Genomic DNA, 12702 nt, shown 5'->3' with positions numbered 1-12702 from the left:
GGTCCCTAAAAAGTTATTCTGGAACAGAAGGGTAAGGGTATTCAAAGCACACATGAAGTATACATATTTTAAAAGGATCTTTAAGGCTTCCCTTTTGGATGTTCCATGTCTGAAAGCAGAGTGTCCTAGTATATAGTGCTTAAACCCCTGGGCACTGTAGCCATTCTGCCTGAGTTCAGTCCTGACTCGGCCTCCTTCTACTAAATGACCTGTTTCCTCACCTAACAAAGGAGAGTAATAAACCTGTTTGTTGATAGTAAAGGGCTTAGAAGTAGATACATTTTGGCATACTCCAGGGCCACCCTCACCCTATGATGGTAAGTGTGCAGGTTCCATTGGGGCAGATTTCAGTAAAGGGTGGGTGATGTCACCATGTTCTAAGGATGAAAAGACCAGAATGGTGCTGTTAATCATTGCTTATTATGTCTGTTAAATTATAATAAGAATTTTCTTTTTTATTTCTCCCAAGCCAAACTAGCAAGACGCAGTCAAGAACGAGACAATCTTGGCATGCTGGTCTGGTCACCTAATCAGAATCTATCAGAAGCAAAACGTAAGTCTTAAAGGACTTTTATTTTCCCTTTATTTAATGCAAAGTTTTAAAGTCACTTTTGTAGCTAAAAGTCTCCATACACGTTATGTTTTTCTTACATTTCTAAAATAAATAATTCGAAGATTTTGAAAGTGTGTATTTCTTTACGGTGGTCTGTCATAACAACTTAAAGATTCTTAACCAGTGGTTTCATAATCTACTTTTTTTCAAAATGCTGTACAAGCTAATACTGGAGTAACTAGGAGGGAAAGCTTAGAGTGGAAAGAAAATTATACTGCAGTGTAAAGCCTCCCTCAGCTGGGAATTTACAGATTAAAAAATTTCTTCTTCTTCTTCTTTTTTAAAGATTTTCTTTATTTATTTGAGAGAAAGAGCATGAGAGGGGAGAGGGTCAGAGGGAGAAGCAGACTCCCCGCTGAGCTGGGAGCCCAATGCAGAGCTAGATCCCAGGACTCCAGGATCATGACCTGAGCCGAAGGCAGTCACTTAACGACTGAGCCACCCAGGCACCCCCAGATTTATAAATTTCTAATTGAAGGTTTACAAAGGGCAAAATGTATGTTATTAGAAACAGGCTTTATTTATACTGTCAGACTTCACCCGCTGGAAGGAGAACTGTTGAACTGATTCTTTGTTTTACGAGTTTAAAATTGTATTAGGGTGAATACTCTGAGCTACTTTGAATCTTATTTTTTGGGGGGGTAAGGGTCATATAGCTGTTAGTAATATTAATTGTATATTCAGAGTTTGCTTTTTCAGCTTTTCTGTCCCCTCTGCTCAAATGATACCAGCAAAATTAATTTTGTATCAGATATATTACCATAAGTTTGGCATTTTCAACGTTTTAATTTTCTTCATAACTTAGAAAAGAAAAACTAAATCCCCCTTTGGAGAATTTTTCAGTGAGGTTCATGGATGGAATTTATGGGGATTTGTGAACTTAGAAATCACATGCAAAGTTTTTTTGGTGTATGTTTGTTTTTCTGGATTTTCGAAGGAGTCTTTGACAAAAATAGGTTTAGAATCAATGCTGTGAAATAAGAGTAGGGCTTGGAAAGCCACCAGTGGTAAATGTTATCAGGAAACTGTTCAATGGTGAGTAAAGGCTCAGATTTTTAGACTTTGGTCAGGATTTCCCAAAGTGTGTTTTCTAATATTAAAATAGGTGTTGACAGGTGTCCACTGCCAAATAAGTCTGAGAGAGGATACATATTAAATATTCTCCTCTTGTGTATTCAGTATCCACGTTAGCATATTTACAGTACAAAGAGCTCATATGCTAAAGAAACAAGTTTAATTTTGACCAGGAAGGATTCTTTTTTTGTACAATCCCTTCCATGGAACAGGGGAAATTCAGCTACTCTTAATAATGCTGAATTTAGCAGTAATAGAATAATCTCAGTCTAATTTGATTTTAAGAGTATCTTAATTTTGCCTCTATCAGGCTGCTGCCTAATGAGTTTATAATGAAGAACAGAATAGCAAAAGGAAGTGTATTGGCATTTCTGATGTCTTTACTGTGCTGGGAAAGACCTTTTAAGTATTTCCTGTGTGTTTATTTCCCCTTTGAGTACTTGCATTAACTTAGAAAAGCAATCTATTCCTTTTTTGAACATGTTCTTTTTAAGAGAAAGCTGACAGAGTGCCTCCCTGTAATTTTTAAAGCTTTATTTTCCTGAACTCTGCTAAATAGGTCTGCTTTCTGACGAGTCTTTGAGATGTTCAGTTTTCAGATGGTTTGATTTTTGGGTCTCTCTCTTACACTCCTGGTATGTTCCAGTTGGTCACAGTGCCCATAGGAGATGATGGTACCCAGAACCGAATATCCAGAATCATGAGCATTTGTTGAATCTTTATGCCAGGCACTGCACTAAAATGCATTCGCTCTTCACAGTAACCCAAGAGGAAATTTTTGTCCCCATTTTACAGATGGCATTCCACAATTCAAAGAGGTTTGTGAAACTGACACTGATAATAAGTGGTGAAACCAGTAGCAGTGTCCAGGTTTGCTGATTTCACCCTGGCTCATGCTCTGAGTGCCTCTCTCTGGGAGAACTGATTAACTCTCAGTGTTCTGTATTTCTGCCCTGATCCTTCTGTTCCTGTGGTTCATGGTCTCATGGTCGATCAGTGCCCTTTGTGGTTTTATTACCTGTTGACATCTGTGGAGTCAGAACTTAATTTTGATATTCTTATTTTTCCTAGACCTAGAAGAAAAGAGTAGAATATGAAAAGTTAATTGATTATTAAACAATGGTATTGCCTAAAATAAATTGGCAGTTTTAATGTAAGCCTTTAAAACTTGAGACTTTTATTTATTTATTTATTTATTTATTTATTTATTTATTTATTTATTTATTTATTTTAAGATTTTACTTATTTATTTGACAGAGATAGAGACAGCCAGTGAGAGAGGGAACACAAGCAGGGGGAGTGGGAGAGGAAGAAGCAGGCTCATAGCGGAAGAGCCTGATGTGGGGCTCGATCCCATAACGCCAGGATCACGCCCTGAGCCGAAGGCAGATGCTTAACTGCTGTGCCACCCAGGCGCCCCAAAACTTGAGACTTTTAAAACCAATATGCAAGTAACATTTCTTATTTCTATATTGTTGAGAGTTGAGAAAATACAGGAAATTATAAAGAAGGAATGGCTCCCACATTATTCCATTACCCAGAGATAACTGTTGTAAACATTTTGGGATTTTCCCCAGTCCTCTTTTTTTTCCTCTTGTGTGCATATTTATATGAGATGATGTGGGTGTATATATGTCTGTGTATTGTTTTCCTGAATATTCACCTAAGCATTTCCCACATTGTTAAATAACCATGTTCATCATATGGATAGATCCATGTATTTATTAACCTTCTTCTATTGAAAATTTATGTTGTTTCTGGCTTGTTGGCTATTGTAAAAGAAAGCTATAGTGAAAAACTGAATTCTAGAGCTTTGTCCTCTTTTGTTTGTTGTTTTTGTTGTGTTTTTAGCCTTTTCTTAAGATAGAGCTCTAGGAATGGAATGTGAGTTATCAGGAACTTGCCTAACTGCTCAAGGGTGAGGATGTAAACATAATGTGGTATCCTGATGTGAGTTTGGGTCCTCTTAGTAGGCTTCCATTTGTGGAGCTTTGGGAGTCATACAGTTCTTGGCTAGTAGTCTAATCATAGTTAGGCCTTAAAATGTGATTGTAGTTTGAATGTGGATGGGGTACACAATTTTTTCCATTTGCACACCTGTCATTTCCCCCTCAACTCCCTTCCCCACGGTATATGGTCAAAAAAGAAGCCTTTTTTTCTTGCCGTTCTTCTTTATTTTCAAAGAGTGTGTAAGTCTTGGTTGTCCAGCATTGATACTGACTCTGCATAGAAGTAGGACGTTTGGAGCATGTGTAGATTGCTGGCAGGTATCCCTCACGTAAGGGTGTCTGTAGGTCTGCTTTTTCTTGTGTTGGTTTCTTTCTTCTCAAGTAGCTGTTTAGAGCTCTCTGCCTCTTAGGGTTACTGCAAGTTCACAAAATTATTTTGTGGTTATTAAAATAAATGCTGTTGTAGAAATTTCACACAGTACAGAATGTATAATGTAGACAATTACCATCCTCTCATGGTCACTGTGTATAATATATGTATTTTTCCTTATATTTTTTAAAATTAATTTATTTGAGAGAGGAGAGAGCAAAGCGAAGGAGAGAGAACATGAGTGGGGGGAGGGGCAGAGTGAGAGGGAGAAGCAGGCTACCCACTGAGCAGGGAGCAGCCTGATGCCATGGTGGGGGTTGGGGCTCCACCCCAGGATCCTGGGATCATGACCTGAGCTGAAGGCAGATGCTTAACTGACTGAGCGCCCCTCCTAATATTTTTATACATATTAATATATAAATTTTTTATCCCTAAGTATGAGCTTTTCAGCAGTTTGTTCTTAATATATCTGGGACTCTGTTCTGCCTCAATATATTTACAATTACCTAGTTTTTAAATAACAAGTAATGGTGTCCCATAATTTAGTCTTTTTTTACAAAATTGAAGTATAGTTGACACACAATGTTATGTTATTTTCAGGTGTACCACATAGTGATTCAAGAAGTCTGTACATTATGCTGTGCTCACAGCAAGTGTAGCTCCCATCTGTCACCATACAAGCTATTACAGTACCACTGACTATATATATTCTTTATATATATGTCCCTTTTATTCCTGTGACTTATTCATTCCATACTGGATATTTGAAGTCTTTCAGTTCTTCTTTCTTTTTTAAAGTTACTTATTTTTTTTAAGTTTTTATTTTAATCACCCGGTGCTCATCATCACAAGTGCACTCCTTAATCTCCATCACCTATTTCACCCTGGTAACCATCAGTTTGTTCTCTATAGTTAAGAGTCTGTTTCTTGGGTTTTAAACTTTTAAAAAGCTGTAGGGGATGATAAATCCCTAGAAATAGAGTTCCTAGGCCAAGGGGCAAATACATTATTTCTTTTTTCTTTTCATTTTTAAAAATAGATTTAATTTCTAGAGCAGTTTTAGGTTCACAGCCAAATTGAGTGGAGAGTATAGAGATTTCCCATATACTTCTGCCCCCACACATGCACAGCTTCCCCCACTGTGGACATCCCCTACCAGAGTGGTGAAGTTATCAGTCAACCTATATATTGATGCATCATTGTTACGCAAGGTTCATAGTTTACATTAGGGTTCACTCTTGTGTTGCACATTCTGGAGGTTTTGACAAATGTATAGTGACACGTATTCACTATTATAATTTCATACCGAATAGTTTCCCTGCTCTAAAAATTCTCTGTGGTCTGCCTATGCGTCCCTCCCAACCCCGTAACTTTTGGCAACTACTGATCTTTTTACTGTCTCCATAATTTTGTCTTTTCCAGAACTATTATATAGCTGGAATGATATAGTATGTAGCCTTTTCAGATTGGCTTTTTTGACCTAATAATAATATACATTTGAGTTTCCTTCATGTCCTTTTCATGGCTTGATGGCTCATTTTCTTTTTGGTGCTGAACAGCATACCATCATCTGGATGGACTACAGTGTGTTTACCCATTCACCTACTGAAGGGTGTCTTGGTTGCTTCCAAATTTTGGCAATTATGAATAAAGCTGTTGTAAACATGTATATGTGGGTTTTAGTGCAGATGTAAGTTTTCAGCTCTTTTGGGTAAATACCAAGGAGCAGGATCGCTGGATTATATATAAAGAATACATTTAATTTTGTAAGGAATTGCAAGACTGCCTCTTTCCTCTCCTTTCCTCTCCTCCTCTCCTCCTCTCCTCCTCTCCTCCTCTCCTCCTCTCTCCTCTCTCCTCTCTCTTCTCTCCTCTCTCTCCTCTCCTAGAGAGACAGTGAGAGAGAGCACGAGCAATGGGGAGGAGCAGAGGGAGAGGGACCCTGGGATAATGACCTGAGCTGAAGGCAGATGATCAACTGACTGAGCCACTCAGGTGTCCCCCCTCCTTTTAAATTTCATTTATTTATTTGAGAAGAGAGCAAGACTGTCTTCTGAAGTGGCTGTGCCATTTTGCATTCCTACCAGCAATGAATGAGAGTTCCTGTTGCTCTGTGTCCTTGTAAGTATTTGGTGTTATCAGTATTTTGAATTTTGGCCACTCTAAATTTAAAGTGTATAATTTATTTTCTTTTAAACTAAAAAAATAGTACATACGCACAAGATAAAAATTCTGTACATCTCTCACATTAACCAGTATTATGTTAATATTCTGGATGTCCGTTAGTCCTTATACACTTATTTTTTTTAATGGTCATATAATATGGGTGTTTCATAGTTAAGCGTTTCTGAACAGTGTTGCTGTGAACATCATTAAAGTGGGGTTGCTGGGTCAAATGGTATGTACATTTTACACTTACAGATTTTTCCATGTGTCATCTGAAGAGTTAGAGGAGTGTGCCTCTTTTCCAAAATGTCCCCATCATTGGTTATATTAATTTTTTCTTCTCTTTTTTTTTTTTTTTTTTTTTTTTTTTAGGATTTATTTTTTTATTTGACAGAGAGCACAAGCAGGGGGAGCTGTAGGGAGAGGGAGAAGCAGGCTCCCTCTGAGCAGAGAGCCCGACGTGGGGCCGGATCCCAGGACCCTGGGATCATGATCCGAGCTGAAGGCAGATGCTTAACCAACTGAGACACCCAGGCGCCCCTTTCTTAAAATTTTTTTAATAATTATTTTAATTATAGTAAAATATAGTGTAAAATTTACCATCTTGACCATTTCTTTAATTCCAAGTAAATTTTATTGTGAAATTATAACAAGCAAATGAAATATGTTGATTTATATTTCCATCTTAACCATTTTTAAGTGTATAGTGGTATTACATACATTCATATTGTTGTGCACCCAACCTCTAGAACTTTTTTTTAAAAGATTTTGTTTATTTATTTGTCAGAGAGAGAGAGGGAATGACCTCACAAGCAGGGGGAGCAGAAGGCAGAGGGAGAAGCAGGCTCTCTGCTGAGCAAGGAGCCCAATGCAGAACTTGATTCCAGGCCCCTGGGATCATGATCTGAGCCGAGAGCAGACCCTTAACCGACTGAGTCACCCAGGCGTCCCTCTACAGCTGTTTTCATCTTGCAAAACTGGAACCCCGTACTCATTAAAACCCAAGTCTGGGGCGCCTGGGTGGCTCAGTCGTTAAGCATCTGCCTTCGGCTCAGGGCGTGATCCTGGTGTTCTGGGATCGAGCCCCACATCGGGCTCTTCCGCAGGGAGCCTGCTTCTTCCTCTCCCACTCGCCCTGCTTGTGTTCCCTCTCTCGCTGGCTGTCTCTCTCTCTCTGTCAAATAAATAAATAAAATCTTAAAAAAAAAAAACACAAAAAACCCAAGTCTATATTTTCCCCTCCCCCTGGCACCTGGCAGCCACCACTCTACTTTCTGACTCAAGGAATTTGACCACTTTGGGCACTTCATATAAGTGGAATTATACTATTTTGGTGACTGCCTTATTTCACTCAGCATAATGTCCTCAAGTTGAGTTGTCCTCATTGTAGCCTGTGTCACAGTTTCCTTCATTTTTATAACTGGATACTATTCCACTGTATGAATGGATCAGCCACATTTGTCTCCGTTTATCTGTTGGTGGGCACTTGAGTTATTTCTACATTTTGGCTACTGTGAATGCTGCTGCTGTGAATACAGGTGTGCAAATACCTCTTTGAGGACCTGCTTTCATTTCTTTTGGATATATACACAGAAGTGGAATTGCTGGATTTGGTAATTCTGTTTTTTAATTTTTCTGAGGTATCGCCATTCTGTTCTCCAACAAAGCTGTTACCATTTACACTCCCACCAACAGTGCACGGGCTTTAGTATCTCCACATCCTCGTCAGAATTGTTATTTTCTGTTTGTTTGTTTGTTTGTTTTTTCATAGTATCTTAATGGGTGTGAGGTGGTGTCTCACTGTATGGGAATATTAATTGTTTTTTTAAACTTTGCTGAACTGATAGAAAAGGATTTCATTAATTATTACTAAGGTTGAGCATCTTCGCATTTTGACCTTTAAATTCTTCTCTAACTAGCAGTAAAATCTTACCTTATTTTTTAATTTGTATTTTAGAATTATATGTAGTTAAATTTATTAAACTTATTTGTGGCTTCTAGTATACGGTCATGCTGAAAAAGCCCCTCCCCCCACCTATTACAGACATAGATACCTACGTATCTTCTGCCCTCCCAGACTCCCTCCTCCTGCCTCATTACGTCATTGTTCTATTTGGAGTTATTTAATTCTTTTCCCCTTCACTTATGTGAAACTTGTATGTGTACTTAGGTCTATATCTGGACTCTTGATTTTGTTTCATTGATATATCTGTTTCCTGATTTGTACCATTTTTATTCTTTTCGGTGTTTCTGGCTCACGTATTTTTTTACGTGAAGTTTAGGCTCACTGTTTCACATTCTCTCCAAAAGTATCTTGCTTGGGGTTATATGAATTGAGCAGCTTTGTGTGCTTGGTACTGTAGCAGGAGTGAGGGAATCAGGAAGCTTATACTCTAACGGAGAAAGGAGGAAAAATGAACATGTAAACAAGTAATTTATATGTATTTCCTCTAGTCCAGTTCTTTCTTGGATGCAAAAAATTGAGGTCTAGAGAAATTAAGTGAAATGCTTAAGATCCTACAGCTAATTAGTAGCCAAGTTTGGGCTAGATCTCTGGTCTCCAGATGGCATTTATTACACACATCTGCCTTCATGTGCTGCTTCATTTAATAAACTATAATTACATTCTTAAAGCATTAGTGATGTTACATGAGTTGCTTTGGGCTGTATCTAAGTAAAACTTCAGTGAGAGATCCAACCTTTGGGGTATGCCTAAAAAATGGTCCTTGTAGAGACATCTTTCGTGTAGAAGAATTATGAATTCCAAGTAGCATAGATGAGAACAATATGATTTAAATAGTGTTATGGGGCACCTGGGTGGCACAGTCATTAAGCGTCTGCCTTCGGCTCGGGGCGTGATCCCAGTGTTCTGGGATCGAGTCCCACATCAGGCTCCTCTGCTGGGAGCCTGCTTCTTCCTCTCCCACTCCCCCTGCTTGTGTTCCCTCTCTCGCTGGCTGTCTCTCTGTCAAATAAATAAATAAAATCTTTAAAAATAAATAAATAGTGTTATGTTAAATAATTCTGGAAAATTGATGAAACAATTGCTTGAGGTTTAGGGGACAAAGGAGTGAATAAAAGTTGAAAAAGTAGTAGAATCTGGAGGTTGGACAGATGGTGAGAGAAACTGAAAAATGTTCACTAATTGGAGATGAGGACAGTTGAGTCTTATTTTAGCATCAGGCGTACTGTTAGTGTTCGGATGCTCCCCTTGGGACCTGGCAGAAAGCGCTCCATTTTCCTCGGGAGAAACAAGGGAAGTGTTGGAGTCCGCTGACTACAGGGTAGAATGTTGAGGAATAGAAGAGTTGGCTGGTGGAACAAGGTGCACATGCGCACTGCAGACGGGAAAGACGCGTTTGCATTCGAACAGGCCTGAGGATGTGGGGAGAAGATGCAGTGCTTTGTTTTGGCGACCTGCCTGGCTATGATACGGGTTGTCCTTGGGGAGGTGAGAAGCAGTGAAACTGTACGTCAGGGCTCTTGACCGCCTTGTGGCTTAGGGAAGAGCTAGGGCCAGAGGCAGTGAGCGTTCATCCATTGCAGCTGAGAGAAGTTGACGCCCTAACTAGGCCATTGCTGTTAAAAGAGAGGTTTAATTGAAATTTAAGAGTCAGACTAGCAGTGTCAGGAGTGTTTGAACTTGCTCAAAGGAGAGAGATCATAGGAATGTGGGGTTAGGTAGGTGTCAGGTGGCCTTTAACAGGCCTTTATTATTATTATTTTAAAAAATATTTCTACTTTCTTTTCCAGGTAAAAAAGTAGGAGTGTTTGACATCTATTAGTTGATGGTTATTAAAACCCACCCATGATAAAATAGTTCTTGGTTTCTGGCTTTTTTTTTTTTTTTTTTTTTACCAAATTTTCATTATTGCTTTTTTAAATTTATTTTTATTTAAATTCCATTAAGTAACATATAATGTATTATTGGTTTCAGAGGTAGAGGTCAGTGATTCATCAGTCTTTTATAACACCCAGTGCTCATTACATCACGTGCCCCCCTTAATGTTCATCACCCAGTTACCCCATCCCTCCACCCCACTCCCCTAACAGGCCTTTAAATAAGCAGAATACTGTCATATCTGGGTGTACCTGCACTACTCCATCAGTTCTTCCACACATTTTTATCAATACATACAAGGCACCTGTGATATGACATTGTCTCCCTAGTCCCCACTGTGATGTATGTAGCTGCCCTTCTGCATGGATGCCCCCCTCAACTCCCATCCCACTTGGCCTGTACCCTGGATGCCTACCTTGCTTGCCCCAACCTGATGTCTTTAGGACAGCCTTCTCCCTGTGGGGCTGCTGCTGCTTTGAGTGCAGTACATGGTACTCTTTCCATTCCCCTCGTGTCCCTACCCTTACACACAGACCCACTGAAGGTCTGGACTGTGTAGAGAAGCAGCTGAATGTTAGTAAAACAAAATTGACACGTTAGTGCAAAAAATCTGAAAAATTTTTTTTTTTTTTTTATTGGATAGTTTTGTCTTCTTCGAGATGTGTACAGTTAGACCAGAGCTTATTCCCAGTCTGGTTCTCTTTACTGCTTTAATGAAGAAAAAAAAATGTTTACCGATCAAGTGCGGTCAAATGTAATACAAAACTGTGGCCTGAGAGAGCTCTTAGAAGGCAGTTTCAAGAGAAAGGATAGGTTAGGAAAGAGGAGAATCTGAGGATGATTTTTGTTGTTTGACTCACCTGTAAGAGGTGAATTGGAGCCAGAGGGGAAGCCAGTGTACAGCCATGCCCACTGTGGATCGTTTCCTGAAGAAGCAAATTTCCTAGAGTCAGCTGCACTTGCCTTGGGTGTAGAAATTTGCAAGGTAACTTTGGCTGTTGGGAATCAGTGAAACAGATGGTCCTGTTCATTTATGCATCATGTACTTTATAGGTTATATATAATCAGTACTTCTGCAGTTATTTAAGTGTTTGATTACATTTTATTTTTATTGTGTAAAAATGAGAAATTGGTAACAGTGGTAAGCACAAATCTCAATGTTAAAATGGACGTAGATGGAAGTCATTAGCTATGGCAGAGACTGTCAAGCTGGATGATTTTTTTTTAAGCTGGATAATTATAAAGAAAAAAATTAACACATACAATATGCTAGACATATAGAATTGACATGTGAAAAGGCAAAGTCAAATTAGAGATTTTAAAACAAGTTGTAGCCTTCTTGGAATGAAACCTTCCTTAGACCTGCAACATACACAAACATTTCTGTTAGGACATTTGACTTCAGAACACATATTCAAGATTATATTGTGTGCAAAAGTTTCATAGATCTATAGTAAATTTTTTAACATTCATATAAATACATAGTACATTTCAGGAATCTCTATTTAAGACATTCCTGTGCCTTTCCGGTTCAGTATAAAATCAGAAGACCTCACAGTTGGCCGCAAGGCCCTACATAGTCTGACCCCACTTCTCCCCTCCTGAATCCACCAAAAACATGCTCCCTAGAGCCTTTTCTGTTCCTTTATCTGGAATACTGTTTTCCCAAATGTCTACATGGCTCCCTTAGTTCCTCCTGGTTATTGCTTATGTGTCAACATCAGAGTGGCTTTCCTTGACCACACTGAAATAGAGACCACTGCTGCCTTACCTTGCTTCATTGCCTTCATTCCATTTATCGTCACCCAACGTAGTATTTTTTACTTTGTCTCCCTCTACTAAAAACTGACGGGGAACTTGGTATGTTTGCTCAGCTCTCTGTCAGTCCTCTCAGCACGTGGTGGATACAATAAATACTTGTCCAGTGAGCGAGAAAATGATGGGGATGTGGACACTCCTGTGTATGGAGATTTGCACATATAGGCTTTTCAGCTCTCTTTGTTCTGCATCTTGGGTCATCTGGAATCCTCCAACATTTTCTTTTTTGCCGCTCACCTAATGGACCGTTCATTTACTCAGTAAATATTTGAGTGATACGTATGTGCCAGGCGCTGGGGGAATATAAGAATGAACAGTCTGACAAGTCCCTGTCTAAGTGTAACCTACAGTCTGATGGGAACCTTCCCTGGTCGTTGACAGGAGGGAGATGTGGACTTAAAATTCTTAACCTGTTCTTTGGCTGGAATGTCTGCAGGGGTAAGGACAGGTTAAGCTAATACTGACCTTAGTTTTCAGCTTTTTATAAGTGAATGGCTTTCAGAGGGCTTGATAGTTGTGATTAAAATGATGTTTTTAGTATGTGAAAGTCATTTTTATCATTTTTATCTTTATTTAAGTGTTTGAGAGTGAGGTCAGTGTTCAGAACGTACTAGAAAAGGCAGAGCTGGATCTATAGCCTATAGTTGAAGCCCTCCACTAAAAATCAACGGTTACCTTCCCCTTTCATCATGCCAGTGTGTCCTATCTTCATCCTCTTATACTTAAAGAATTTCATCTTGTTTTAATTTATTTACCTTTCTGTTCACAATGTACATTTGCTTCCGGTTTTTTATTTCTATGACCACTACTGGGAACTTCCTATGTCTTAGTTCTTGATATCCATCCGGAATGTAGATATTCAGCTATGAGA

General features: G+C 39.0%; 1 protein-coding gene across 1 annotated transcript in view; it reads left to right on the top strand.

Annotated features, from left to right (window-relative positions):
• Positions 1-12702, top strand: part of RCOR1 (REST corepressor 1) — a 130733-nt gene that overhangs the window by 75401 nt on the left and 42630 nt on the right. The window contains exon 3 of the mRNA XM_026515261.4: positions 470-553. Within this exon, the coding sequence (XP_026371046.1) occupies positions 470-553 (84 nt within the window). The remainder of the gene's footprint in view (positions 1-469; positions 554-12702) is intronic.

Source organism: Ursus arctos, unplaced genomic scaffold (genome assembly GCF_023065955.2).
Source record: "Ursus arctos isolate Adak ecotype North America unplaced genomic scaffold, UrsArc2.0 scaffold_25, whole genome shotgun sequence".
Classification (NCBI taxonomy): Eukaryota; Metazoa; Chordata; class Mammalia; order Carnivora; family Ursidae; genus Ursus; species Ursus arctos.
The sequence above is the reverse complement of the archived record's forward strand: the minus strand, read 5'-3'. Positions and strand labels throughout refer to the sequence as shown.